At 41.3% G+C, this 25,873-nt stretch overlaps 1 protein-coding gene across 9 annotated transcripts in view; it reads right to left on the minus strand.

Moving 5' to 3' along the window:
* The window catches only part of STARD9 (StAR related lipid transfer domain containing 9), a 160,612-nt gene that overhangs the window by 35,143 nt on the left and 99,596 nt on the right, over window positions 1-25,873 (minus strand). For 6 of the 9 annotated variants that reach the window (XR_005216474.1, XM_037834176.1, XM_037834178.1 and 3 more), the window contains 13 exons: window positions 20,269-20,336; window positions 19,146-19,243; window positions 18,525-18,734; window positions 18,250-18,347; window positions 14,898-15,008; window positions 14,363-14,434; window positions 11,611-11,790; window positions 8,091-8,142; window positions 7,662-7,799; window positions 6,909-6,991; window positions 6,658-6,761; window positions 2,175-2,377; window positions 1,216-1,693 (listed from right to left, as the gene is read on the minus strand). Coding sequence is in view for 8 of the 9 variants with exons in the window: in XM_037834176.1 (XP_037690104.1) it covers window positions 1,216-1,693; window positions 2,175-2,377; window positions 6,658-6,761; window positions 6,909-6,991; window positions 7,662-7,799; window positions 8,091-8,142; window positions 11,611-11,790; window positions 14,363-14,434; window positions 14,898-15,008; window positions 18,250-18,347; window positions 18,525-18,734; window positions 19,146-19,243; window positions 20,269-20,336 (1,895 nt within the window). In the remaining variant the exon portion in view is untranslated. Of the gene's footprint in view, window positions 1-1,215; window positions 1,694-2,174; window positions 2,378-6,657; window positions 6,762-6,908; window positions 6,992-7,661; window positions 7,800-8,090; window positions 8,143-11,610; window positions 11,791-14,362; window positions 14,435-14,897; window positions 15,009-18,249; window positions 18,348-18,524; window positions 18,735-19,145; window positions 19,244-20,268; window positions 20,337-25,873 lie in introns of those variants that run through there. The other 3 variants (XM_037834177.1, XM_037834184.1, XM_037834183.1) reach the window with 3 other exon arrangements.

Here is a 25,873-nt window from a genome sequence, read left to right on the forward strand (position 1 = left end):
AACAAATAATATGAAAAAATGAAACAAAAGTAAAACAACAGAATGAATGATTAAAGAAAATTTAAAAGACATAACCACAGGCAGTGTGTAAATCTTATTTGGACCCCAATTATACAACCAACTGCAAATAGACACTTTTGAGGCAATTAGGGAAATTTGAATATGACCTAGGTATTCAATTATATCAAGTAATTAATCTTAATTTTGTTAGATGTGATAATGATTTTATGGTTATAAGAAAAGTCTTTAGAGGTGCATACTTCAGGACTGAAATGACATGGTGTGTGGAATTTGCTTTAAAATACTTCAACAAAAAAGGGAAAGTAGGGAGATTAAGCAAATGTGATAAATTTCGATAACTGCTAAATAAGGTAGTAGGTATACTATTCTCTCAATTTTGTATACACTTGAAAATTTTTTTTAAAGTTTAAAAAAAAAAAAAAAAGCCCACCAGTTCTATGAAGATCTGAAAAGTGAGAAAGCATAACATTAATAAAATCGTGCAGCTACTATGGGCAAAGCCCTTTGCTAGGCCCTGAGGATACAGAGAGGTATAACACCCAGTCCTCTGCTCCAAGGAGCTTGAGAAGTCCTGTGTACTCATAAATAGCAAAAATGTAACACAATCACCTTGGCAGAATATAAAGAATGTGGAGAAAAGAAACAAAGAAGATCCTAAACTTGAATCTGGGAGTCAGAAACATAGTGTTCCACTAATCCAGTAGGGAAGTGAGATCAGGAAGCTCACCTGAGTTGGCAGGTTGGGTTGGGATACAGAGGGAGGAAATGTGGGAATTTTGAAGTCTGGTTTGGGGTGTGATAAGATTGAGGTGATAGTAGGACTTATACAAGGAGATGTATGTATATGGATAGTTAGGGACAAAAGAGTAGGTAAAAAATGAGGCTGAGATCCTTAGTCAGAAAACAGCATATAATATCAAAGAAGCAAGAGTTATTGTTACTCTGAGACAGACAGAAGGGAAAAGCCTGAGTCTTAGAAGATATAGACTATAGAGAAAGAAGAAGATAGCTGAAAGGGGAAAAAGTGATGAGGAAGGAAGGAATAAACACATCTTTTCATGTCACAGACTGAGGAAACTAAGGCACTGGGAAGCAAAGAATACCGCCTTGGCAACAAGAATGTAAATTTTAGCCAAGGGCCCTAAAATACCCAATGGTTCCCAAGTGCTTCCAGATGGCAAACACTGGCCATACCTGTGTGGCTGGGGCAAGTGTTGGCTGCAGAGCCTTTGGAGGCTCAAAGAACTATAACTTGTTGATTTACTTCCATGCTGAGGCCCTGGGACCATAGCATCAGCACCAGGGATCTCGTCTGGGGACTTTTGGATGCTGTCATCCTGGAGCCAGCACAATGCCTTGAGGTCCTCCAGTCTCTTTTGGGCCTCCAGTAGCCTCTGCTTCTTGATGATTCGCTCTAGCTGGAATGTGATCTTTTTTTGCCGGACAGTCGGTTCTGCTGCCCAAAGAGCGTGTCTCCGTAGAAGCTGCTGTTGTGCCGCCCTCTTCTGGCTTCGGGCCAGTGTGGATAGCTGCACCTCAGAATCTGTCTGAAGCCGAACATCAGGTGCCACAGAGGCCTCAAGTCCTCCTTCTGCTACATAGTCTTGCTGCTGCTGCTGCTGCTGCTGCAAGCTGGCCAGCCAGGTCTCTTCTCTAAGCAGCCACTGCTGGTCTGACAACAAAAAACACCCAGAGACAATATTAGCACCTCCCTCCCTGCCCCTGGCTGCCTGGACTTAGACATCTCCAGCCATGGCTGCACCAGTGAAATGGAGTGAAACTGGTGGCCAGGGTAATATGATAGGATGAAGGATGCAGAGCCCTCTGGGGCAGGATCCACAGAGTGAGAAAATGAGGACCCCTAGGATTTAGCACAGAAGTGGGCACATGCTAGGGCAAGCCGTAAAGCAAGGACAAATGTGTGAGTGAGAAGGAATGAATAGGAGGTCTATCATTCGGAGGGATAATAAGATTAGTTCCCTTATTCTTCTTTCCAGCCCCCTTATGACAGGCTCTGGTCTCTAAATGAAGGGAGAGAACACCTAATGCCAAAGATTCCATCATATCACAAAGAAAACAAAGGAGAGAATACAGAAGGCTTAAGAAGCATGAAAAAGAAGATGAGGCAGACACCTTAAATGGTGGGTACCTACTGTCTTTAATCTGCTGGTTGATGCGCGTCCGATCAAATTCCAGTTCCTGCTCAGCTCTAATCTGTCCTGCTAGAATTTCTTGTCTCAAATCCTCCACATAGCACTGCTGCTGCTGAATCTGGACCCTGTGGGATGTCTCTCCAGCCCTCTGCTGCTGCTCTCCACATTGCTGCTGCTCTCCACATTGCTCTTCCAGCACTCTCCTGTGACAAAAGAAGGGGAGGTACAAGCCAAGCTCAGGACGAACTGATGGCAGTCTAAGACTCTCTGAGAAAGCCGCTGAATTCAACAGGGCAGAGAGGGCTTTGCACTTCTGCCAACTGCCCTCATGGGCCTTGGGACAAACAAGCATGGTGTCACAGGCAGCTCATGATGTCACAGTCAGAATGGGAGAACAGTCATTAGATTAACATGATTTTAGAGTTGTGGGTTCAGCAGAAACACAAATTCATTTTGGTTAAGGGAAATCACCAGGAAAGTAAAGCAGATTTTTTCAAAAAAGCATTTTAGCTAAATTGAGAAGCTTTGTTCTTTGAAAAAAGAATAAAAAGGTGTCATCGAAAATCTATTGGAAATACTGAGTAGCATGGAGGCTCCAGAAACACTGTAGGAAGGGAAACTCTTACTTCTTTAGAGGTTACCACCATTCCCTGAAACAAAACCCCTCTGTGATCTGGTAGCAAAAGGCAGTTAATCCAGAGAAGAGAGAATTTATATGCACACCACACCTGTGTGTGTGTCAGGAGAGTTAGAGGAGAGATGGTCTCCACTCAAGGGGTATTCACAGTACAAAAGCCTGAAACAAGATTCAAGAGTTTTGGACTCTACTATATCTTCCAGAGATAAATACTGATACATTTACCGGTGAAGTGGTATGTCTGGATTTGCTTTAGATCCAGAGGGGAGGAGTGTGGGGAAAGTGAGTAGAGATAAAAATGAAATAAGATTAGCAATGAGTTGATAATTTCTATGTATTTGAAATTTTCCATACTTTATTATTTAAAAAGAAATCTAGATTATACTCATGGTTCTTCTAAAAACTGATGGCTTCTACCTACATTCTAGCCTTTCCTTTGCTCTAGCCATGCAAAGACCTCAAATGCTGTTTCTGCCAGGTTATCTCTATCCCTGTCATGTAGGTTTTAAAGAGCCAACTGCATGTGAACTCTAGTGTGGGCACTGGGAGGGGAATGGCTGGGAAAGCTCAGGATCTGCAAGAGGCTAACAAAAAGCCAGAATCTGAGTTCCTCTTACCTAGCCCTCGTCCCTCATTCCAACCCCTGGGTAAGGCTTGGAGAGGCTCACTTACTGGTTTCACACCAGAATCAGATCTCAGACAGTGAAAGATTCACTTTTCTTAGGAGGTTTATCATTTTGTAGAGCAAAATGCAATCACAGAGGGTCTCAGAGTAGATGTCTGCAAACTACAGCCCATGGGTAAAATTTGGACCACCACCTGTTTTTGTAAATAAAGTTTTATTTATTGGAACACAGCCACACTCATTCCTTTATGTGCTGTCTATGACAGTACTGAAACAGCAAAGCTGAGCAAAGCCTAAAATACTATCTGGCCTTTTATGGAAAGTTTGACGCCCATCTTAGAGGAGAGTAAAATTTCTTAAGGCAGCCTTAAGAGGAAAGTGAACAGATGGATATGGGAGTGTGTGGGGGGATACAGACACAACTACAGTTTCTGTGCTGAGAAGGAGGCTGTGAGGTGACTCAATCTTCAAGGGGTCCAAGGTCTAGGACAGACACAGACACTTGAGAGAGTGTGCTCAGGAGAAGATTGGTGCTGACAGCTGTGGCTGTGGGCAAAAGGCCAAATACACACAACGGAACAAAAAGAAAAAAGGAAAGGCACCCTTTGTCACATGTGAAGCAGAAGGCTAGGAAAGAAAATGGAATAGAAAAACCAGTTAATGGCACAAATAGGAAAAGCAGTTAATGGGAAACATTTCATACTATGTGCCATGTCTTTATTTCTGGTCCAAATTATGTCTGACTAAGGAAATGGGTGAATCATAAACATGACCCCATGAGAGGGTCTTAGACAAACCCAGGTTAAGACTCAAAGACTACCAGATACAAGGGGCATGGTGGGGGCTTTTATTCTGAATTCCCTGAGATTATTCGATTCTCTTCTCTCCCTGTCTCCCCATTCCTCAGATTTATAATTTGCTTCTGCCTTGATGAGAGTGCCTCTACCCTTGCCCTAGGAAAGTGGCAGCTAGCCAGTTAGCTTATGCTGACCCAATAGTGTCCTTCATAACAGCAACAGACCAGCCCAGGATAGGCTGTCTGGGATTATCACTGCAGACACAACACATTCACCCAAGATGCCACACACTGTCAGACTGAAAACTGCTCCTCTGCTAAGCACATCCCCAAAAAGTGGTGAAATAGCAAACAGCATCCTTATGCTACATGTCTAGGTAGATTATCAAGGGCAAGTCTTCAGTTAACTGCCAAATAAGAGACTTCTGTCTCTATTGGATGACTGGTCTTCATCTTCTGTGTCTCCAGCATCCCCCAGGTGCTGCCTCATCACCTGCCTGCAAGGACTCCATTGTGCCCCTACCCTCCCTGCTCCCAGCCCTCCCTGCTGCTTTGGGATCTGACAGGTTCTGCAGCAGAAGGCAGCAGTGGCAGCAGCAGCAGTGACACTGTCTCCCTGGCTCTAGGCACTTAAAGTTAACCCCAAAAAATCCCACATGGGAAAGTGCCAACAACATAGACAGCAAATGGTTTTCAAGGACAAATCGTTCTCTGGTCCAGATCACTGCTGCAATGAGAAAAGAAGGGCAGACCAGTCGATTTCCTCTGGCTTGGGAGTCAGCTCTGGCTCTGCAGGCTCCCCATGAATATCCTCCAGATGAATAGGTCCAGATTGGGAGTCCAGCTGACAATGTGCATTTTTCTCACACTCTTATGTGTTCCTCTCCCCAGTCCCCTCTGCCCAATCACAGGCTGGCACCCCATAATACCACACCACCTACACCAGAGCTGCTGGCTATGGTAACTGGCTCCCAGAGCTGGTGCTGAATAATGCAGGCAGTGGATGAGAGAAGCCTTGATTCTGAAATCCTTCTCTGTCCTCTCTGAAAGAAAGGGCACATTCTTGGTGTTACTGAAAGGTCATGTTAGTGCATGTGGGACACGAGAGCCCTAGAAGACTTTAAAAGGCAGGAGAAGACCATGGTGTTCTCTGGGGAGGATGGATAAACTGGGTTAAGATGGAAGGGTAAGAAAATGAAAGTAGGAAGCCTTCCTGGGAAGTGTCTCACAACAGCTGCCCAGTCTCCCAGCAGTGGTAGCTATGGAGCATGTCAGGTATTATGCAGAGCACTCCACATGCACTTGCTCTTTTACTCCTATAGCAAGGACATCAGGATAGAGACAGCAGTATCCTTGTTTTAGAGGTGAGGAAACAATCTTAGAAGCTCAGTAACTTGTCCAAGGCCACACTTCTTTCATTTAAGAGAGTCAAGATGTGAACTAGCTTTGTCCAAATCTAGTGCATCTCTTCCCATCCACTGCACTTCAGGTTGCAGTGTCATTCTCTGTAAACCTCTGAACTCTAAGAAAACCAGGTCTTCAGTGCCTCTTCCCAATAGAAACCTCACCTTAAACAACACGTTAAGACTTCCTTTCATGACTTCACTACAAAAAAGGAAGACCATTCTGATAAAACAAGAACTCCAGCCTTAGTCTCAAGTTCCCCTGACCTTGATGCTCTCCACCCTGAGTCACTTCTCCTAACTTACTCTTTGCTACGTAGAGCCCTCAGTCACTGAATACTAGCATCAGCCTCCCTAAGCCTCTGTTTGCATATTCCTTCAGCCCAAAGCAGGCGTCCTGTGAGGACTTGCCACAGATCTCATATAAAACTGACTCACTGCTTCATAGCCACAATGCGGGGGAAGGGGATATGAGGGAGTAGAAACCCCAAGATATTTTCATATTGTTCCTGGAGTTTCTGCTCCTCTATTCATCATCCTAGACTCTCGGTTATGAGGAAAAAAGGATTCTCAATTACACACCATATTTAAAAACTTAGAGGAAGCCATAAGTCCTGGGGGCTGACACCCACAATGAACTCACACATGGGCAGGTTAGAATTTAAAGGGGTAGAGGGAGGCAAGTTCAGAAGCAATAGCAAGCATCTCTATAAACACATAACATTTAAATTTTATTGACAGAGGAAACTGGCTATAGGACACATCAAATGATACCTCTCTTTCAATGATGAAGAATGCTGAATTATCGAAGAGGAAGTAAGTGAGGACCAAGACCACCTTCCTGCCAAGTACAAACTAAGCAGCTAGCTCAGCATCTTCAAGTCACTTGCCCAAGTCAATTCAGAGAGCAGGCCTTATTCACACCGTGGTTGCTACCCTAATCACCTGCCCACTTCATATTGTAATGGACTGAAAAAGCAAAACCAGTAGCTTCCACAGCTGTGCGAGCTAATATTTCCTACCTTTTCTTCCAAAGCCAAGGGCAGAGACTCAACTGGGAGCCAGTAACATCTCCATCCAAGTCCAGCCATTCCAAAGAGCCACTGCCACCACCAGTTTCTCTGACCTGGAAACAAGGAAGAAAGCACAGTGAGGCTGACACCATCACTCCCCCACCCCCAACCCCAACAGAACCAGACAAAACTCAAGCTTCTCCCCCAAACAGGAGAAATAGGACAGATAGGAGCAACCTAGAAAACACAGCCAGGCTCACCTGCCTCCTCTGCCGCAGGACAGCAGCCTCTGCTGGGTGATTGAATCGGAACTTCTGGGCTTTGCCCAGGGTTATGACTGCTCCTGTGGCACAAACAAAAATGAGAACTCAATCAACAAACCATATTTTGAGTAACTACTATATGCAGGACACTATCCTGTGAGACAAAGTTCTGCCCTCAACAAGCTGATAATTTAGCTAAGTCAATAAGATATATGTTAATTAGATATACTTTCTTGCAGCATGTATGTTGAATTAATGAAATGAGCAAGAAGAGCTCCAGTTCTCCAAGGGAAAGTCAAATGAGTTCCACTGGGATAACCAAGCAAAGCTTCATGGAAGACAGGGGATCTAAGCTCAGCCTCAAAGGGCCAGAAAGAATGTAAATAGATTAAAAATAGTAGTAATAGTAATTGTAACAATTATAAGAATGTTTACAAAGTTTACATGGATTAGCTCGCTCAATCCTCATGATTGATTGTTATGCCCATTTTACAGATGAGGAAATAGAGACTTTCCTAAGGACACAGAGCTAACAAACACAGGTACAAATTTAAGTCATTCTCCATCTGGAGCTCTGGGATTGGGGCTTTTTTGTTTATGAAAACGGGATCATCACAGGAAATCCTCAGATCTCTGGGTACAGAGGCTGGATGGTAAGCCTGCTTCACTGAGCTTTCTAGGTCTGGCCCATCAGAACAGAGTTGGTCTATCACCCATCCCAGCAACAAGCAGGGCTGTAGACAGTCCTACCTTGGGTCAGGCGGCAGGAAGCAGTGATCTCCCGGCCATTCACTGTGCAGCGAGCCCCCTGGGCAGGTCGCAGAATAACTACCCCACAGGCACTGGTGATAGTGCAGTGGTCTCTCTCAATCCACTGACCCTGCAGGACTACAGAAGGGGTTGTTGTCACTTAGTTTGAGGAAACACCCACCTCCATTCTTTTTATGAGATCAGAATCCACATCCGAGAGATCTCACACCCTAACAGGAGAGAAGAGACACTTCCCTGAAAGCTGAATTTCTCCCACTGTGAGGGTCTCCTATCACTTAGTAGTGGAAAGAGAAGTGGACCCTTACATAGTTTCCCTTCCTCTCAGAGCATCATCAAATTTCTCTGAAGAAGCCTATCAGGCATAAATATTTGCCACAAAGCATCAGATCCATATGCCTTGTTACTTACCAATGTCCTGTTCCTGGTCTGAGTCAATCCTTCCTATTTTTGTTGTTCCTTCCTAAAGGGGAAAAAAAACAGATATATTTTAATGAGAATAAAAAGAAATATAGTCCTGTTTCCAAAGGCAAGCCCACATGTCTGAATGTTATCACTGCCTCCCCATTTCCATCCCAGTCTCCTTTGTACCACCTCTCAACTTTGGTCCTGGTGGCTCTGAACCTTCTGCCTACTCCCTCTGCAGCCCAGGAAGCCCCTGAGAAGGTGGACACAAAAAGTATATGACAAAGCAGCACCAGCTATTTGCAAAGTCCAACAAATGTTGGCAACTCCATTCTGTCCCGTACAATGAAGTTAGGGAATAGCCATGATCCATCAGTCAGAAATTCTCTAGTCTTAGTAAGGAGTCACACAAGTACAGGTTTCCCTTAAGGGTCTAAGGGTGGTCTAAGTTTAGTCCAGTCAGTCTTGAAAAAATGAGTGTCTTACGAAGATGCACAGAAGCACAGGATTTTTACCTTCTTGGTCCTCAGATGAAGTTTAAAAGAACAATTTTCTAAGAGGGATAAAGCACAAATAGAAGAAAAGGTACCTTCTAGAATAAAACAGGATTGGAAGAGAGTATAAGAGAGGAGAGGGAAACTGGAGTTAGAATGATTGAATCACTGGGTTAGAAAACATGGGCTTTTGGCCCTTGGATTATGGAAAATCCATTTAAGACCACATAGCTCTGGGGAAGGCAGCAACAAGGCAATGGAGGTGCTGAATTTTATATACATATACCACTTACTGAATAACCATTCAATATGTTCCAGACATTATGCTTTATAGATACGATTTTATTTAATCCTTTAATAACCTAAAATGTAGATTATTATTCCTCTTTTATAGTTGAGGAATCTGAAGGTCATAGGGATAAATTGCACAAGGAACCCTAATTCTCAACAGGAGAGTGATGATTCGAATTTAGGTCTCTCCGGGTCCCAAGTCCACACTTTTCCATCCTCACCATACCACCTTCCCAGTAACTTACATTTCTGAAGTAGCCACAGAGTTCCCCAATAAGCTTCATTGTCAGTAGCCAGAGCAGGGAGGTCTCAGCAACCCCCCCCCCCCAAAATTAAAAAAACAGCTTGTGAGGAGGAAGAATCCTGAAAGTCATGAAAGAGTCTCTGGTCGGGTCTGTGCTCCCTTAGCGCCCATGGCTTGAGTGCGTGCGCGCACACACACACACACAAAGCCAGGCTTTCCCGCTCAGCCACTGCAGATCACACAAGCTAACGGATGCTGGTCTCCACAAACACCATCAAACAGAATCAGACAATAGCTCAAAGGAAAGGGGTCAAAGTTCTTATGGGTTCAGAGACAGGCCCTAATGATGACATACATTCCCCTAATGATGAAGCACATTCCCTTCAAAAGGGTAAAGGCCACAGTAAATCACAATGTCTGGATGTGCAGGATAGAAACTACCAAATCAAGGTGATGACATCTCAGAAAACAAGGGACAGAGTTGGATCCTGTGCTTGCTGCTCCATCTGTCTTTTAATGAAAAGTTAGAGGCATAAAGGAAATTATGAGGATAAGGTCCAGGATAACAGTAACCTCTGCTATACCCATACTTCCCTTTCATCCCCTTCCCATCTCACCACTGCTGCCTAAGGTGACCCAAAGGAAAATAGCTTCCCGAGTATTGCCAAGGACTAGTTCTGGATCTTTTAACCAAGTTAGCAAAATAAATAAAAAATACAGAGAATGCTGGGCCATTACTTTTGTACTATTACCTAAACCATGATCAAAGAAAAAAAAAGGAAACACAAAGAACAGAACGCAGGATTGCAACTAGAGTGAAATTTGAGCCCCTAGGTTGACAGGAAAAACATCAAGGAAGGATCACTACCCTTAGTGTGCTGACTAAGCAATAATCATCAGTGATCCTGTATTCAGAAGAGGTCATCACTACCAAACTGTACCAAAGCTCTACTACTTGACTTCTAGCTTGATCTGCCCATTCTACAACTATTTGATATATCATATAAATTCTACTCAAATACTGACCATTTTAACTTACTTGGTTCCTTCCTGACCTCCCACCTCTCCCTAAGGTTTAGCTAATGGAAGGATCTGCACAGCCTTTTGGTATTCATACCTGTTGCTGAGGTAAGAGTTGAGGGCCATCTCTTCCTGAGGCATTTGCGGTGAGATAATTTATGCCCCATTTGCCAGAGAATAAGTTACTTTAACTTTCTGTCTGAGAGGCTAAGTCTTTGACAACTTCCCTGAGGGCTTATCCTAAGAACACAGACTTTGCAAGCCTGACGAGCTTTGCTAACATCTTAGTACCCACATGCACTCACTGAAGCATTAGGAACCTAGTTTCTCCAAGGGTAATGGTGGCTTTACATATCCCCCATAAACTCGTTTGTTCCTCTTAAATGTCAACTGTGGACAGCAGTGAGAATGGAAACAGGATTTTCAGTGCACATAGGAACTTTGGCCATGTGAAGTATGTTCTGCCATCCACAGGAATTGTCCTCCCTCAACAGGACAAACATTTCATGAGGGCAGGCTAAAAGACTCTTATCTACAATGAGTCACTAACTCAAACTGCTTCATTTCGAAATGAGGATTTGGCCTTCAGGTGACTAAGATTAAAAATAGTAGTAATAGTAATTGTAATAATTATGGCCAGGATATGACATGGCTAGAACAGTTTAATAATGTATAAGGATGATACAATAAAATATTGGAAATTTGGATGCTTGGTTGCTGGATCTAAATATAACCTGTCACCTAAAAGCACCTGCCACTTCTTCCTTTTAAACATCTCTGGAAATCACCATTTATCTTACTTTCCTGAGAGCCAAGTCCTTTTTAGAAGATCTTAAATTCATTCTATTTTCTTTTCGGTGGATGCATACCCCCGCCAAGCCCCCAGCTATTTGGACCCTCCCTTGTGCTTTATATTTCTTTTATCTTCTCTCTCTCACTTCTCTTCTTTTCTAGGTTCACCTAGAGAAGGAAAAGTAGGAGGTGCAATTTTTGTTGATTTGGGAGTCAGATGTGAGGAAGTAGTGGGAAAAAATAGTTTTGGTCTTCTGAATTCCCCCTTTAGCTTATGAAAACCATCTTTGAGCAGCCTGTATTTATAGAGCTCATGTGTGCTGATGGTATTCTGAGGTTAGGATTTCACTCTCCATGATTGCACTCCTGTGCCTCAGGAAGCCAGAAAAAGAATATGAGAAGGATCATCCTTACCTTAAGACGAGGAAGTTAAGGCAGAGAATAAAAGTTATCTAAGAGCAACAGTAGCCACAGCTAAAAAACATATGATTGCTCTGATTTCTAGTTCTCAGCTCTATTCATACAAAAGTAAAACAGATCACAATTGGCTAGCTAGACCAGTGTCCTGAGAGCAAGGCTGAAGACAACTCAGTGGCATATCTCAATTCACAGAAATGTGGCTCTTCTCTCCCTGACCTCTAGAGCCAGTAGCTCAGGAAGAAAGAGAGTCCACCAGCCTCCTCACCTTAAGGTGATAGAGCACCACACCTGTGCTGAGCACATCGTCCTCCAAAGCCATCAGGTGTGGCATGGTGGAGTCAATGACTACCCCAGCTCTCCTCCTGTTGATGTCCACCCTGTAATGTTCCATGAGGACCTTCCAGTCATTCCACTTCTGGGTCCAGTCTTTAGTCAGCTGGTCTATCTGCAGAAATATGGGAGAATATAGGAGGTGATCTTACACCCTCTGCATGAGGAGCAAACTAAAGGTCAGAAGTCATCCTGACCTGGTTTTCTCATAGTATTAGTTTCTCACTTTCCTCACTGCTACTGCTATTCAAAGCTCCACAGAGACCCTTACTTCTGAAACTGTGAGCCAAACAAGATTCAAAAGTTAACTGAAGTCTGTATCTTAGGATTTTTCTGTAAACCTACAATTTCTCTAATAAAAAAAAAAAATTCAATGTTGATCTGCTCTCTGATTTCTAAGTTTTCTTCAATAAGCAAGTGTTAATTTATAAACAGAAATCCCCCCTCAATGTGATTTTTAAAGTTTTCTGCAATGAGCATGTATAGCTTTTATAATTAGAAAAAAACCACGTTATTTAAATGTTATTTAAAATTATTTTTTAAAATTAATTGGGATGATAGACAAACATCTATGTTTATTCCCTTCTCCCTATTCCACTTCTATGTGAGCCATATTTCAGAATTCTTTTATGACCCCACCTAACTTTTCTTCCCCAGCATGCAGTATCTTGAGATACAGTATATATACCTTGAGATATGTTATATCTCAAGATACTGCACGTACTTGTACATGGCTTGATGATGCACATAGCACTGAAAGGAATCTCCCCAGGCAGAATAAAGACTATGGAGCCAATCTGGAAGACCATGTGAAAATAAAAGTATAACAATAACTATAAAATACTGAGCACGTCCTATGAGAGGAAAAGAATTTTACAAATAAATGAAGAATTAAGCAAAGACCACAGGGGAGGGGAACATGAACAGACAGTGTTGTATGTTGGATCTTTTTTCCCTGTTTTGGTGGAATCAGTGCCTAGGCAAGAAGCTCATCCTGGGAATGAAAGAACGGAGGAAACTCAGAAAAAGGAACTAGATTCATGGAAGTACTTCTCTCATAACAGAAATACTTAAGAAAAAAAATTATGCCAAGTTAAATAAAGATATTTTACGTACCCTAGAAACACTGTCTCTAATGTTATAATCATTGAGTTGAAGTTGAAAACTAGTGAAATTACAGGGCCATCCACAAAGGCTGGGTTGGATTGGTACCCATGATAGAGGGGAACAGCAGGGCACTTTGCCTTACAGTTCAGCTTCAGCCAACCCGCACAGCTACTTGGAGGCACTGCTGAACACGCCTCCCCTATCTTGTCTGCTCTCATCATTCACTCCTACCCTGCCTAAGGTAATAAGGTTAGTAAGCGGCAGATTCAAGTTCAGGTCTGCCCACCCCCATAATGTAAAAATGTTAATATGCTTTTCTATACATTACAGAAAGCCATCAAAAGATGAGCTCAGAATCACTGTTGGTTCCACTTGATTTCATATATATGGATTAAAAATTGGAACATATGGTTAAACAAAGAATTTTCAAAAAGATTCTGGATATAAAATGTAGTTTTGATGTTTAGTTTGGGTATCAAAATGTTTGATGTGGCCAGGATATGACATGGCCAGAACAGTTTAATAATGTGTAAGGATGATACAATAAAATATTGGAAATTTGGATGTTTGGTTGCTGGCTCTAAATATAACCTGTCACCTAAAAGCACCTGCCACTTCTTCCTTTTAAATATCTCTGGAAATCACCATTTATCCTACTTTCCTGAGATATCCTAGTCCTGGCTCTCACCTGCCTCACAACAGCAGCCTCCTTCCTACTCAGCCTTTCTGATTCCAGCTTTCCTCCCTTCAATTCATCCTACATTCAACAGTTAAATTAACTTTCCCCAAATATTCTTTTATTATGTCACCAATCTTGTCCAAGAATCTATGATTAATACTGTTTATATCAAGTCTAAATCTTACCTTCACTACTCTCTACCGTGAACACCTAATTCCAGTCAGTTTAGCCTTCCTTGTATTATGAGCCTCCACAGCGCCTCTCACACCAACTCATTCTCTCCATTCCATGACTTTGCTTATGCTATCCCCCTTCCTCACTCAAAATGCCTTATCCCTTTCTCCCTACTTAATACACCCTATCAATCTTTCAGTCTAGTTCAAGTTCTCCATCTTCTATCCCCGGCACCATGATGACTGCTCTGAAAATTCCAAACTTCAATAAATTTTCCCTTCCCTAAACTCCCTTCATCTAAACCATATAGATTACCACATTTAACCATTCTCTAAATGTGTTTCCAACTAAACTGGAAGTCACTTGAGGGTGGGACATCTTTATATTTCTTATAGCATCATGCTGAGCACATATTATTCGTGCTCAATAAAAACATTTTTTATTTTACTGACTGAAAATCTTTTTCCTAGACTCCATTCACTATCCAAAAGCACTTATCATGCATCCCTGAGGGAACAAAAAAACTTAAAGTCACAAAGTCTATGACCAGCCCTGAAGGCATACATATTGCCAAACCAAGGCTCAGTGAAAACAAAGCTTGTCCTTAAACTAGACACATTCTTTCTGTCCTGAAGAGGGAGCAACCCTGGCCAAGGAGTAATCGAGGGAGATCACATCTGCTCCCAGGGTGATGTAAAACACAACCAACTGCACCTAATTCACCTACCTTCAATTCATTTTGGAGAACCAGCTCCTTCAGATTTTCATCACTTTCATCACTCAATGAACTGAAGTCCCACTTCACAAAGAAAGAAAGAAACGTGCTTCAGTATTTTCCTGGTCTGAAGTTCAGATGGATCCCACCCTTACTCTTGTAAAAGAAGATGGAAGATAAAGGGCAGAAAAAGGACTGTGTCATTAATATCATATGAATCGGAAGCCTAAGTATTTGGGTTCAGATTGGTACAAGGTAGAGAATTCAAAGAAATTTTTCTGCAGTGCCCCATTCCCATATCTACCCAGACATAAAGCAAGGGCAAATCAGGCAAATGCCCTTTAGACAATTGAGATGCAGTGAGGGGAGGCCCACCCTGTCTGGAACTACACAGATTAATTACAGTAATCTCCTTCCTGTCTTTGTTTCTGCTTCTATTCCACTAGCGTCACTCAGTTGAGAACTTGGAATGCAGCAGTGCCTAGTATTTGTAAAGGAACAGACCCTGGCAAACCAGCTCTTCAGGAGCTCAGGAGGAGAACCTCACTTGAGTATGGAAAGGTTCTGGCTGTCCACACACCAGTTCAAAGCTCAGCAACATTGCTTTCAATCTTTCAATCTCCTCTCTGAGTTCTCTGATCAGCTTGACGTTTGCATCCTGAAACAGAGAACATAGTCACTACTGAAAGTCAGATCCCCAGACTTTCCCCCATCTAGCTGTGAACTGCTTTTATGACATTGGCTTGGAAGAAGTGGAGAATTTCTTTGGAGTAACCTCTAAAACAGTAGTTCTCAAAGTGCAATCCCAGGACCAGCAGCAACAACTTCACTGAAGAATTTGTTAGAAATGCAAACTCTTGGGCCCCATCCAGACCTACTAAATCAGAAATTTGGGGGTGGGGGTGCGGTGGGGGCAGCAATCTGTGTTTTAACAAACCCTCCAGGTAGTTTTGAGAATCACTCCCCTAGAGTAGGTCAGGTAGGTAACCCAAATACCCAAGCAGGTGTAACTTGTAGGTGCTAGGCTTCCTGTATTGTGACTAATTACATTGCCTTTTAAAAATACTCCATAGGAGGGATATGTATAGTTGGCCACTTGTTTGTGATCTCTACCCTGGAATTTTCCCTGAAATTGCCAAGGAGATAAGGAACATTTGGAATACTGTCATTATTATTCAGCTTTTGAAATTAATGAATTCCTTATATCCCCCCTTTCAGCCCCAAACACAGAAGTCACTGCAATTTGCATGGAAAAAATAAAACACAGGCACAAATCGACACAAATTCAAAATAAGAGCAGTACACACAGATCGTTTTTTTTTTTTTCTGTTAACTATAGTCTCTAGTTTGCATTGATTGTATTTTTCCCCCAATACCACCCCTTTTTAACACCTTGCAAGGTTGACATTCATTTGTTCTCCCTCATATAAAAACATATTTGTACATTTTATCACAATTGTTGAGCACTCTAGGTTTCAATGAGTTACACAGTCCCAGTCTTTATCTTTCCTCCTTCCTTCTGGTGTCCCACATGCTCCTAACCTTCCTCTTTCAACCATACTCACAGTCATCTTTGTTCACTGTACTTACATTGCTGGGCTACCATCACCCAAACTTGTGTTCCAAACCTCTCACTCCTGTCTTTTACTATTTGTCTGTAGTGCTCCCTTTAGTATTTCCTGTAGCACAGGTATCTTGCTCACAAACTCTCTCAGTGTCTGTCAGAGAATACTTTAAACTCTCTCTCATATCTGAAGGACAGTTTTGCCAGATATAGGATTCTTGGTTGGCGGTTTTTCTCTTTCAGTATCTTAAATATATCACACCACTTCCTTCTTACCTCCATGGTTTCTACTGAGAAATCTGCACATAGTCTTATCAAGCTTCCTTTGTATGTGATGGATCACTTTTCTCTTGCTGCTTTCAGGATTCTCTTTGTCTTTGACATTGGATAATCTGATTATTAAGTGTCTTGGCATAGGTCTATTCAGAGCTATTCTGTTTGGGGTATGCTGCGCTTCTTGGATCTGTAATTTTATGTCTTTCATAAGAGATGGGAAATTTTTGCTGATTATTTCCTCTATTATTGCTTCTGCCCTTTTCCCTTCTGTTCTCCTTCTGGGATTCCAATGACACATACATTCATGCGCTTCATGTTGTCATTCAATTCCCTGAGATGCTGCTCATATCTTTCCATTCTATTTCCTATCTGTTCTTTTGGGTGTAGGATTTCAGGTGTCTTGTCCAGTTCCTGAATGTTTTATTCTGCCTCTTCAGATCTGCTGTTGTATGTCTCCATTGTGTTTCTCATCTTTTGTGTTGTGCCTTTCATTTCCATAGATTCTGCCAGTTGTTTTTTCAAACTTTTGATTTCTACCTCATGTTCGCCCAGTGTTTTCTTTATAGCCTTCTTCTCTTTGCCATATCTTCCCTGAACTCATTGATTTGGTTTTTTATTTGATTTAGCATATTTCTTTAAAAATCTTTAATTAATTGTTTCATTAAAGTGAAGTAATATCTCAACTGTATCTTAATTGAGATGTTAGTTTGTTCCTTTGGGCCATATCTTTGTTTTTCCTAGTGTAGTATGAAGCTTTCTGTTGTCTAGGCATTTGGTTTCCTTGGTTACCCCAATCAGATTTTTCCAGACCAAAACGGTTTCAAATCTCAGAATGGGGTTATATCCAGTTTCAAGTTTCCCTGAGAGTGTATCTCAGAAGACTGACACTTTCCTCTGAGGCCTCTAGCCGTTGTGCTTTTCCTAACCTGCCCAGCAGGTGGCACCTGTCAGCCTGATGCCCCTGACTGGTTAAGAAGGTGTGGCCCCTTTAGTTCTCAGTTTAGGTTGTTTCTGGTTTTATTGTTTCCCCCCAGGCTGTGGGTTCTGAGTTCTGAAGGGACAGTTGGCACTAGAGCTGGGCCCCACCTCCTTCATCTTAGGGAAGATACACCCCCTAGGGAGTTATTTTCTGCATTTGAGTTGCTCCTTTGTCTCTCTGACTGTGTTATCTCCACTGCAAACTAAAAATGGCTGAGGCTCTCTCCACTGAGCCACTCAGGTTGAGAGAGAGAAAAAGGGAAAGAAAGCCTCCTTTCAGAGCCAGTCCATGGACCCCCAGTTTCACCCATCAGCCAGAGACAGCACCTGGTCTTCTGGGCTCCCCTTCTGGGACACAGGAGTTTTCTGGCTCTTAAAAGTCAGTCATCACTAAAAGCCTCTGGCTGCTTCTTAGGGGTTTGTCTATGTTTGTAGCTTATATTCAGCAGTCCACATTTGTTAATTAAAACCCCAGGTGGAGCTGGGCTGAGCTATATTCACTTGTTCCGGGAATGCTGCTTTCTCCCACAGCAAGGTTTTGCAGTTCAGCCTGCCATGGCGGGGAGGGGTATCCCAGCACGGTTCCACAGTTTTTACTTACAGATTTTATGCTGCAATCCCAGTCAATCCACCCAATCCGGACTGGTGTATGATGTGTGAACAGTCACGGTTGTCCCCAGCAGTTATTCCAGATTACTTACTAGTTGTTCCTCATTGTTTACTAGTTGCTCCAGGGGACTAACTAAATTCCACTCCTCTCTATGCTGCCATCTTGCCCCTCCTCCACAAAGATAGTTTTAAATAACCTTCCTTAGAGTAGAAATGGTGCATCAGGGATGTTCAGATGAATGTACTTAGAGAAACAACTAGAACAAATTATTCGAAAAAGGTTATTGGGTGAAGTCAGTAGAGATACGAGAGAAGGGTATAACACTGGAAGAAAGAATTTCACTCCCTCACCATTCTGAGAACAAGTCTGGCAAGTTGGGGTTAAGTATGAAAAGAAAGAAATCAATGAGGGGAAAAATAAAGAGTACTCTGTGTAAACAATACCAGACCAGGACTTTAGATGAGGTCTCACCTCATTCACCCGTGGCTTGTTGATGATGTTTTGGGCATTGGATGCATATCTCAGCGTGCTCATGGTCTCATTGTAGCTAGTGTGTGCAGGAGATACAGCTGAGATGGAAGGGGAAAGTTAAATAAAAAATGTCAAGCCCTTCCAACCCACCCCTTAACCACTTGTATATGTTACATAAGAGACTCTTGATGAAATGAGGAACACTGGGTAGTTATGGCCCTTTTCTCTAAGGCAGAGTACCAGTCCCAAAATAGAACCAGCTTCATTCCACTCACTGGCAACCATGATGGTTTTGGAGTTGCCTCCAAGGCAGTCCTTCAGCAGCCAGGTCAACACAGAGTCCCGATATGGGATGTAAGACTGCCTCCGAGAGGTCCCCCCTCCACGACTGATCCCAGAAGGAGGGCTAGGGATCCCACGTTCACCACCATCACTGGCCGTGCTACTGAGACTCTGACAGCTGCTGAATACTTGGGAGTTCTGGGCTTAAAAGACAAAAAATAAAAGTGGAAGAAAGAAGGAATTCTGAACCAAGTGCATTCAAACAATATAGCGGTTTAAGAGCAGAAACTGAAGTATCACATTTCCTAATCTTTCTGCAAATAATAAGATGTTTTACATTTGATCCTGAATTATACTTTGGACTGGATTCCTGACATGCAATGTTTGAGTCCACAATTTTTTTCTCCCCTCAATTTGAAATGATAGTGCTGGGATGATGGTCATATTGTGCTCTAAAACCACAGGCAAATATCTAGTTTTCACGCCCCAAACCAGAAGGTAACCTTATCAAAAAGAACCTTGTAAATCTACCCCATTTTGACAAAATGAAAATTTACCAATTATTTTCCAAAGTCTCCCTCCCACTGTGATCATCCAGACTATCAGCACAATACCTAAGGTGGAGATAACGATTCCCAGAGTGACGAGGGACTTGTTGATATTGGCTCCTTCAGTAATCCGGTCTTTACAGTAACTGGGATCCGCTCTTTCACTAAAACACAGTCAATGAAAACAACAACAAAAACAAACAAGGAGACCTATTCTTAAAAATGCTGTTGAAAATACTATCCATCATATTATGCATCACGTTGTAAAAGAAAAACATAATAAATTCCTTTCAGAATTCAGTTCTAAGAAAAATGTTACTATCTCATAAGGAACTAGCATGCTTCTGCTTCTTAGGCAATAAAAATAACTCATTACATTTCTATTTTTATTTTGGCTAAATGTAATGCTCATTTACAGTAATAATATTAGCATAGGTTTTTGGTATATTTACTTCTCCTCTATATTGTTTTAAATGTACATACTATTGACCTATAGTGTCTGTACAATTAAATAATTTCATTTTTTAAATATATGGGAAATTTTAAAAATTTATACCTCTAGCTATATGGACTTTTCCAGACTGCACTTAGTTCTTAAGGGAATGCTATACTATACTAGTTATTTAGCAGTTTTTAAATAATTTGCCTTATTTATTATACGTTTTTTGTGACATTATCCGCAACACTTCTTTCCGAATATATATGTAGTTATAATTCATACTTCCTTCAAATACTTAAAAGGCAGTATTGCTCCACCCCCCAAATATTTAAAAAGCCTTTTTTTCCTCAATAACATTCAGAGCTGCATAAAATCAACATGAAATCAAAGGAAGGTGTGTAAATTCAGTTACCTCCACTTAGAGCAGTGGTTTTCAACCTTGTAATCACTGGAATTACTGATGCCTGCACTCCCCTGACCCCATAAATAATCTGATTTACTTGATGTCGGGTGCAGGTTAGGTAATGGGAGTTGTAAAAGGTCCCCAGCTGATTTTAATACGCAGCTTTCAGTCTCTGGAAAACCATAAGTTCCCAACCTAGCATTTAAAGAATTTGTTTCTTTTGTAATTTTCTCAAGATGAATGAAATGTGAAAAAGGTTGGAACAAACCTATTCCCTATAAAATGGGTAAGAAGAACAAGGCTACTGCCAAGGGAGCAATTCCTCTTGGCTTTGAGATTCTAATTACCTGCCTGCTAGGTCCACAAGGTTGATCTTGTTAGCAATTTCAGAGGGGAGGTTGTTCTCCAAGATGGCCTAAGGGAAAAAACACATTTAAAGCATGTCATTTGGAATGCTTTTTTTCCCCCCATAGACACCCTCCTAACCATGGTAATGTTTTGAATTTTAGCCAACTCACTCAAGAAATCTGTATTGTAATTTGCTCTGAACATTAGAATGGGCACTCAATGTCTGAGAGATAAAAATCAGTAAGCCCCAACTGGTGGTTTGATGGGTTGAGCCCTCTACCACAGGTTTTACCCTTGGGAAGATGGTTGCTGCAAAGGAGAGGCTAGGCCTCCCTATGGTTGTGCCTAAGAGCCTCCTCCCGAATGCCTCTTTGTTGCTCAGATGTGGCCCTGTCTCTCTAGCTAAGCCAACTTGAAAGGTGAAATCACTGCCCTCCCCCCTACGTGGGATCAGACACCCAGGGGAGGGAATCTCCCTGGCAACGTGGAATATGACTCCCGGGGAGGAATGTAGACCTGGCATCGTGGGACGGAGAACATCTTCTTGACCAAAAGGGGGATGTGAAAGGAAATGAAATAAGCTTCAGTGGCAGAGAGATTCCAAAAGGAGCCGAGAGGTCACTCTGGTGGGCACTCTTATGCACACTTTAGACAACCCTTTTTAGGTTCTAAAGAATTGGGGTAGCTGGTGGTGGATACCTGAAACTATCAAACTACAACCCAGAACCCATGAATCTCGAAGACAGTTGTATAAAAATGTAGCTTATGAGGGGTGACAATGGGATTGGGAAAGCCATAAGGACCACACTCCACTTTGTCTAGTTTATGGATGGATGAGTAGAAAAATAGGGGAAGGAAACAAACAGACAAAGGTACCCAGTGTTCTTTTTTACTTCAATTGCTCTTTTTCACTCTAATTATTATTCTTGTTATTTTTGTGTGTGTGCTAATGAAGGTGTCAGGGATTGATTTGGGTGATGAATGTACCACTATGTAATGGTACTGTAAACAATCGAAAGTACAATTTGTTTTGTATGACTGTGTGGTATGTGAATATATCTCAATAAAATGAAGATTTAAAAAAAAAAAAAAAAAAAAATCAGTAAGCCCCAGATCACTACTTCACTAAAACCACTAGCAGGAGGGAAAAAAAAAAAAAAAAAAAAAAAAAACCACTAGCAGGATTTCCAAAAACTATGGCAAATCCCCATGAAACTCTCTGAGTACAATCTTCCCCTGAAACTTTAGGAAATACAGGTGTTCTAGTTAGCTAATGCTGCCAGAATGCAACACACCAGAAATGGACTGGCTTTTATAAAAGGGAGTTTATTTGGTTACAAAGTTACAGTCTTAAGGCCATAAAGTGTCCAAGGTAACACATCAGCAATTGGGTACCTTCACTGGAGGATGGCCAGTGGTGTCCGGAAAATCTGTTAGACGGGAAGGCACGTGGCTGGCATCTGCTCCAAAGTTCTGGTTTCAAAATGGCTTTCTTCCAGGACATTCCTCTCCAGGCTGTAGTTCCTCAAAAGATGTCACTTAGTTGCACTTGGGATATTTGTCCTCTCTCAGCTTCTCCGGAGCAAGATTCTGCTTTCAACAGCCATTTTCAAACTCTGTCTCATCTGCAGCTCCTGTGCTTTCTTCAAAGTGTCCCTCTTGGCTGTAGCAGCTTGCTCCTTCTGTCTGATCTTATATAGTGCTCCAGTAATCTAATTCAGACCCACCCAATGGGCGGACCAACACCTCCATGGAAATTATCCAATTAGAGTCATCACCCACAGTTGGGTGGGGCGCATCTCCATGGAAACACTCAAAGAATTTCCATCTAATTAACACTGATAGGTCTGCCTACCCAAGATTACTTCAAAGATAATGGTGTTTGGGGGACATAATACATTCAAACTGGCAAAACAGGCTACCAAGAAACTGCTTAGACTCCCCCCTTCAGGGTGCTCTAACTCAGCACAGACCCAGAGCAGGTGAGTGGCCCCACTATAATAGAGTCTTGTCTCCCTTGTTAACTGGAGTCACAGAAATTTAACTTGCTGAGCTGAAGTAGGCACTCTGCCTCGGTGTATTCTAGTCAGGGCCATCCAGCCCTCTAGAGCAAAGCTATTTTTCCTTGTCTGTTCAGTTCTTTGCTTTTTTTCTTCCCAATATTTTTGGTTCTTTGGGGAAAATTTTTAACACTGAGCATCCATGACCATAATCCAGCTTTAGGACATTCCCAATAATCCCCAAGATTCCCTCAAGACTTTGCAGTCAATCTCCATTCCCACTCCCAACCCCACATAACCACTCATCAACTTCCCATCTCTATAAATTTGACTTTTCAGGCTATTTCATATAAATGGAATCATACAATGCCTGACTACTTTCACTGTGAATAATTATTTTGAGATTCATCCATGTTGAAGCATGTGTCCATAGTTCATTTGTGTTTACTGCTGAGTAATATTCCATTATACTGGTATACCATGGCTTGTTTATGCATTCATGTCTTGATTGACATTTCAGATGTTTCCAGTTGTGAGCAATTAGAAATAAACCTGCCATGAATGCTTGTGTACACATCTTTGTATGGACATATATTTTCTTCTCTCATGGGTAAATATCAAGGAGTGGAATGGCTGGATCATACAGTAAGTGTGTATTTTTAACTTTGTAGGAAATTCCTAAACTGTTTCCCAAGTTGTACCATTTTACATTCCCACCAGCAGGGTATGAGAATTTCAGCTCCTATACATCCTCAACATTAAGTATAGTCAGTTTTTAAAATTTTAAACATTTTTAAAGGTGGATAATGGTAATTATTTAGTTTTATTATGCATTTCTCTAATAATTAATGATGTTAAGTATCTTTTCAAATGCTTAATAGTGATCTGTATCTCTTCTTTAGCAAAAGTTCAGTCAAAATTTTTGCCAGTATTTTTTAGTTATTTTCCTATTAATGAGTTTATAAAGTTCTTTATATATTGCAGATACAAGTAGCTTTTCTTTTCATTCTCTTAACAGTACTTTCAAAGACAAGTTTTAAATTTTGATCAATTACAAATTTCACTTTGTTCTTTCGGAATAGTGATTTTATTGCCACAGCTTTAAAAAAAAAAACAAAACTACTTAATCCAAGGTCACAAAGGTTCTCCAATGTTATTTTCTACAAGTTTAATAGATTTAGGTTTTACATCTGGGTCTCTGATCCAATTTGAGTTAATTTCTGGATATAGTGCAAGGCATGGATCAAAGTTCTTTTTCATTCTTTTTTTTTGGCATACAAATGGCCAATTATTCCTTCACCATTGTTGAAAAGCCCATATTTTCTCCACTTCATCAAAAATCAGTTGCCTATTTATGCGAAAAAGATGCTCAACATCATTAGCCAATAGGGAAATGTAAATAAAAACCAAAATGAGATACCATTTCACATCCCATAAAATGGCTAATCTTTCTTATAAAAAATGGAAAATAAATGTGTTGGAGAGGATGTGGAGAAATAGGAACACTCATTCATTGCTGGTGGGAATGTAAAATGGTACAGCTGCTGCTGTAAGCAGTTTGGCTGTTCCTCAGAAAGTTAAGTATAGAATTACCACATGACTCAGCAATCCCACTTCTAGGTATATACCTAAAAGAACTGAAAGCAAGACCTCAGATATTTGCACACTGATGTTCACAGCAGCATCATTCACAATTGCCAGAAGATGGAAGCAACCCAGTGTCCATCAACCAATGAATGGATAATTAAAATGTGATGTGAGTATATGTATAATGGAATATTATTCTGCCATAAAAATGAAGTTCTGATACATGTGACAATATGGATGACCCTTGACATCACATTGAGTAAAATAAGCTAGATACAGAAGGACAAATATTATGTGAGCCCTCTGATCTGAAATAATCAGAATAAGCAAATTCAGAGTCAGAAACTAGAATACAGGTTACCAGGGGCTAGGGTCAGGGTAGGGAATTGGGGGTCTGGGCTGATGGAAAAGTTTTGGCAATGGATGGTGGTGATGGTAGCACACTGTGAATGTAATCAACACCACTGAATTATATAGCTGAATACTGTTAAATGGGGAGATTTTAGGTTGTATATGTTACTAGAATAAAAATTTATTTAAAAAACAGCATTGGACTGTGCAACACAGTGAACCCTAATGTAAACTACATACTACAGTTAATAGTATAATTATAATAATACTGTTACATAGATTGTAACAAAGATACCACACAAATGCAAAAGTGTCAATAATAGGGAAAACTATGTATGTGAGGTGTGCCAGTTTGAATCTATTATGTCCCCCCAAATGCCATTATCTTTGAGATAATCTTGTGTGGGTGGACCTATCAGTGTTAATTAGATTGTAATTCTTTGAGTGTTTCCATGGAGAAGCACCCCATCCAATTGTGGGTGATGATTCTGATTGGATAATTTCCATGGAGGTATTGGCCTGCCCATTGGGTGGGTCTGAATTAAATTACTGGAGCACTATATAAGATCAGACAGAAGGAGCAAGCTGTTGCAGCCAAGAGAGACACTTTGAAGAAAGCACAGGAGCTGCAGATGAGAGAGTTTGAAGATGGCCTTTGAAAGCAGACTCTTGCTCCGGAGAAGCTGAGAGAGGACAAATACCCCAAGTGCAACTGAGTGACATTTTTGAGGAACTGCAGCCTAGAGAGGAACATCCTGGGAGAAAGCCATTTTGAAACCAGAACTTTGGAGCAGACGCCAGCCATGTGCCCTCCCAGCTAACAGAGGTTTTCCGGACACCACTGGCCATCCTCCAGTGAAGGTACTTGATTGCTGATGTGTTACCTTGGACACTTTATGGCCTTAAGACTGTAAGCCCCCTTTTATAAAAGCCAATCCATCACTGGTGTTTTGCATTCCGGCAGCATTAGCAAACTAGAACAGGAGGGTATATGGGAACTCTTATTTTCTGCATGATTTTTCAGCAAACGTACAACTTCTCTAATAAAAAAAAAATCAGTTGCCTTTATATGTATGGCTCTATTTTCTACTCCATATTTTGTTCCATTGCTCAATTTGTCTAAAAATAATGCCACATTTGAGAGTATCTTCCTGACCAAAAGGGGGATGCAAAATGAGATGAAATAGTTTCAGTGGCTGAGAGATTTCAAATGGAGTTGAGAGGTCACTCTGGTGGACATTCTTATGCACTATATAGATAACAGCTCTTAGGTTTTAGTGCACTGGAACAGCTAGAAGTAAATACCTGAAACTACAAAACTCCAACCCAGCAGTCTGGACTCCTGAAGATGATTATATAATAATGTAGATTACAAGGGGTGACAGTGTGATTGTGAAGATCTTGTGGATCACACCCCCTTTATCTAGTGTATGGATGAGTAGAAAAATGGGGATAAAAACTAAAGGACAAATGGGGTGGGAATGGGGGGGATGGTTTGGGTGTTCTTTTTTCACTTTTATTTTTTATTCTTGTTCTGATTCTTTCTGATGTAAGGAAAATGTTCGGAGATAGACTGTTGATGAATGCATAACTATGTGATCATACTGTGGACAGTTGACTGTATACCATGGATGATTGTATGGTGTGTGAATGTATTTCAATAAAA

This window comes from Choloepus didactylus, chromosome 4 (assembly GCF_015220235.1).
Source record: "Choloepus didactylus isolate mChoDid1 chromosome 4, mChoDid1.pri, whole genome shotgun sequence".
Classification (NCBI taxonomy): Eukaryota; Metazoa; Chordata; class Mammalia; order Pilosa; family Megalonychidae; genus Choloepus; species Choloepus didactylus.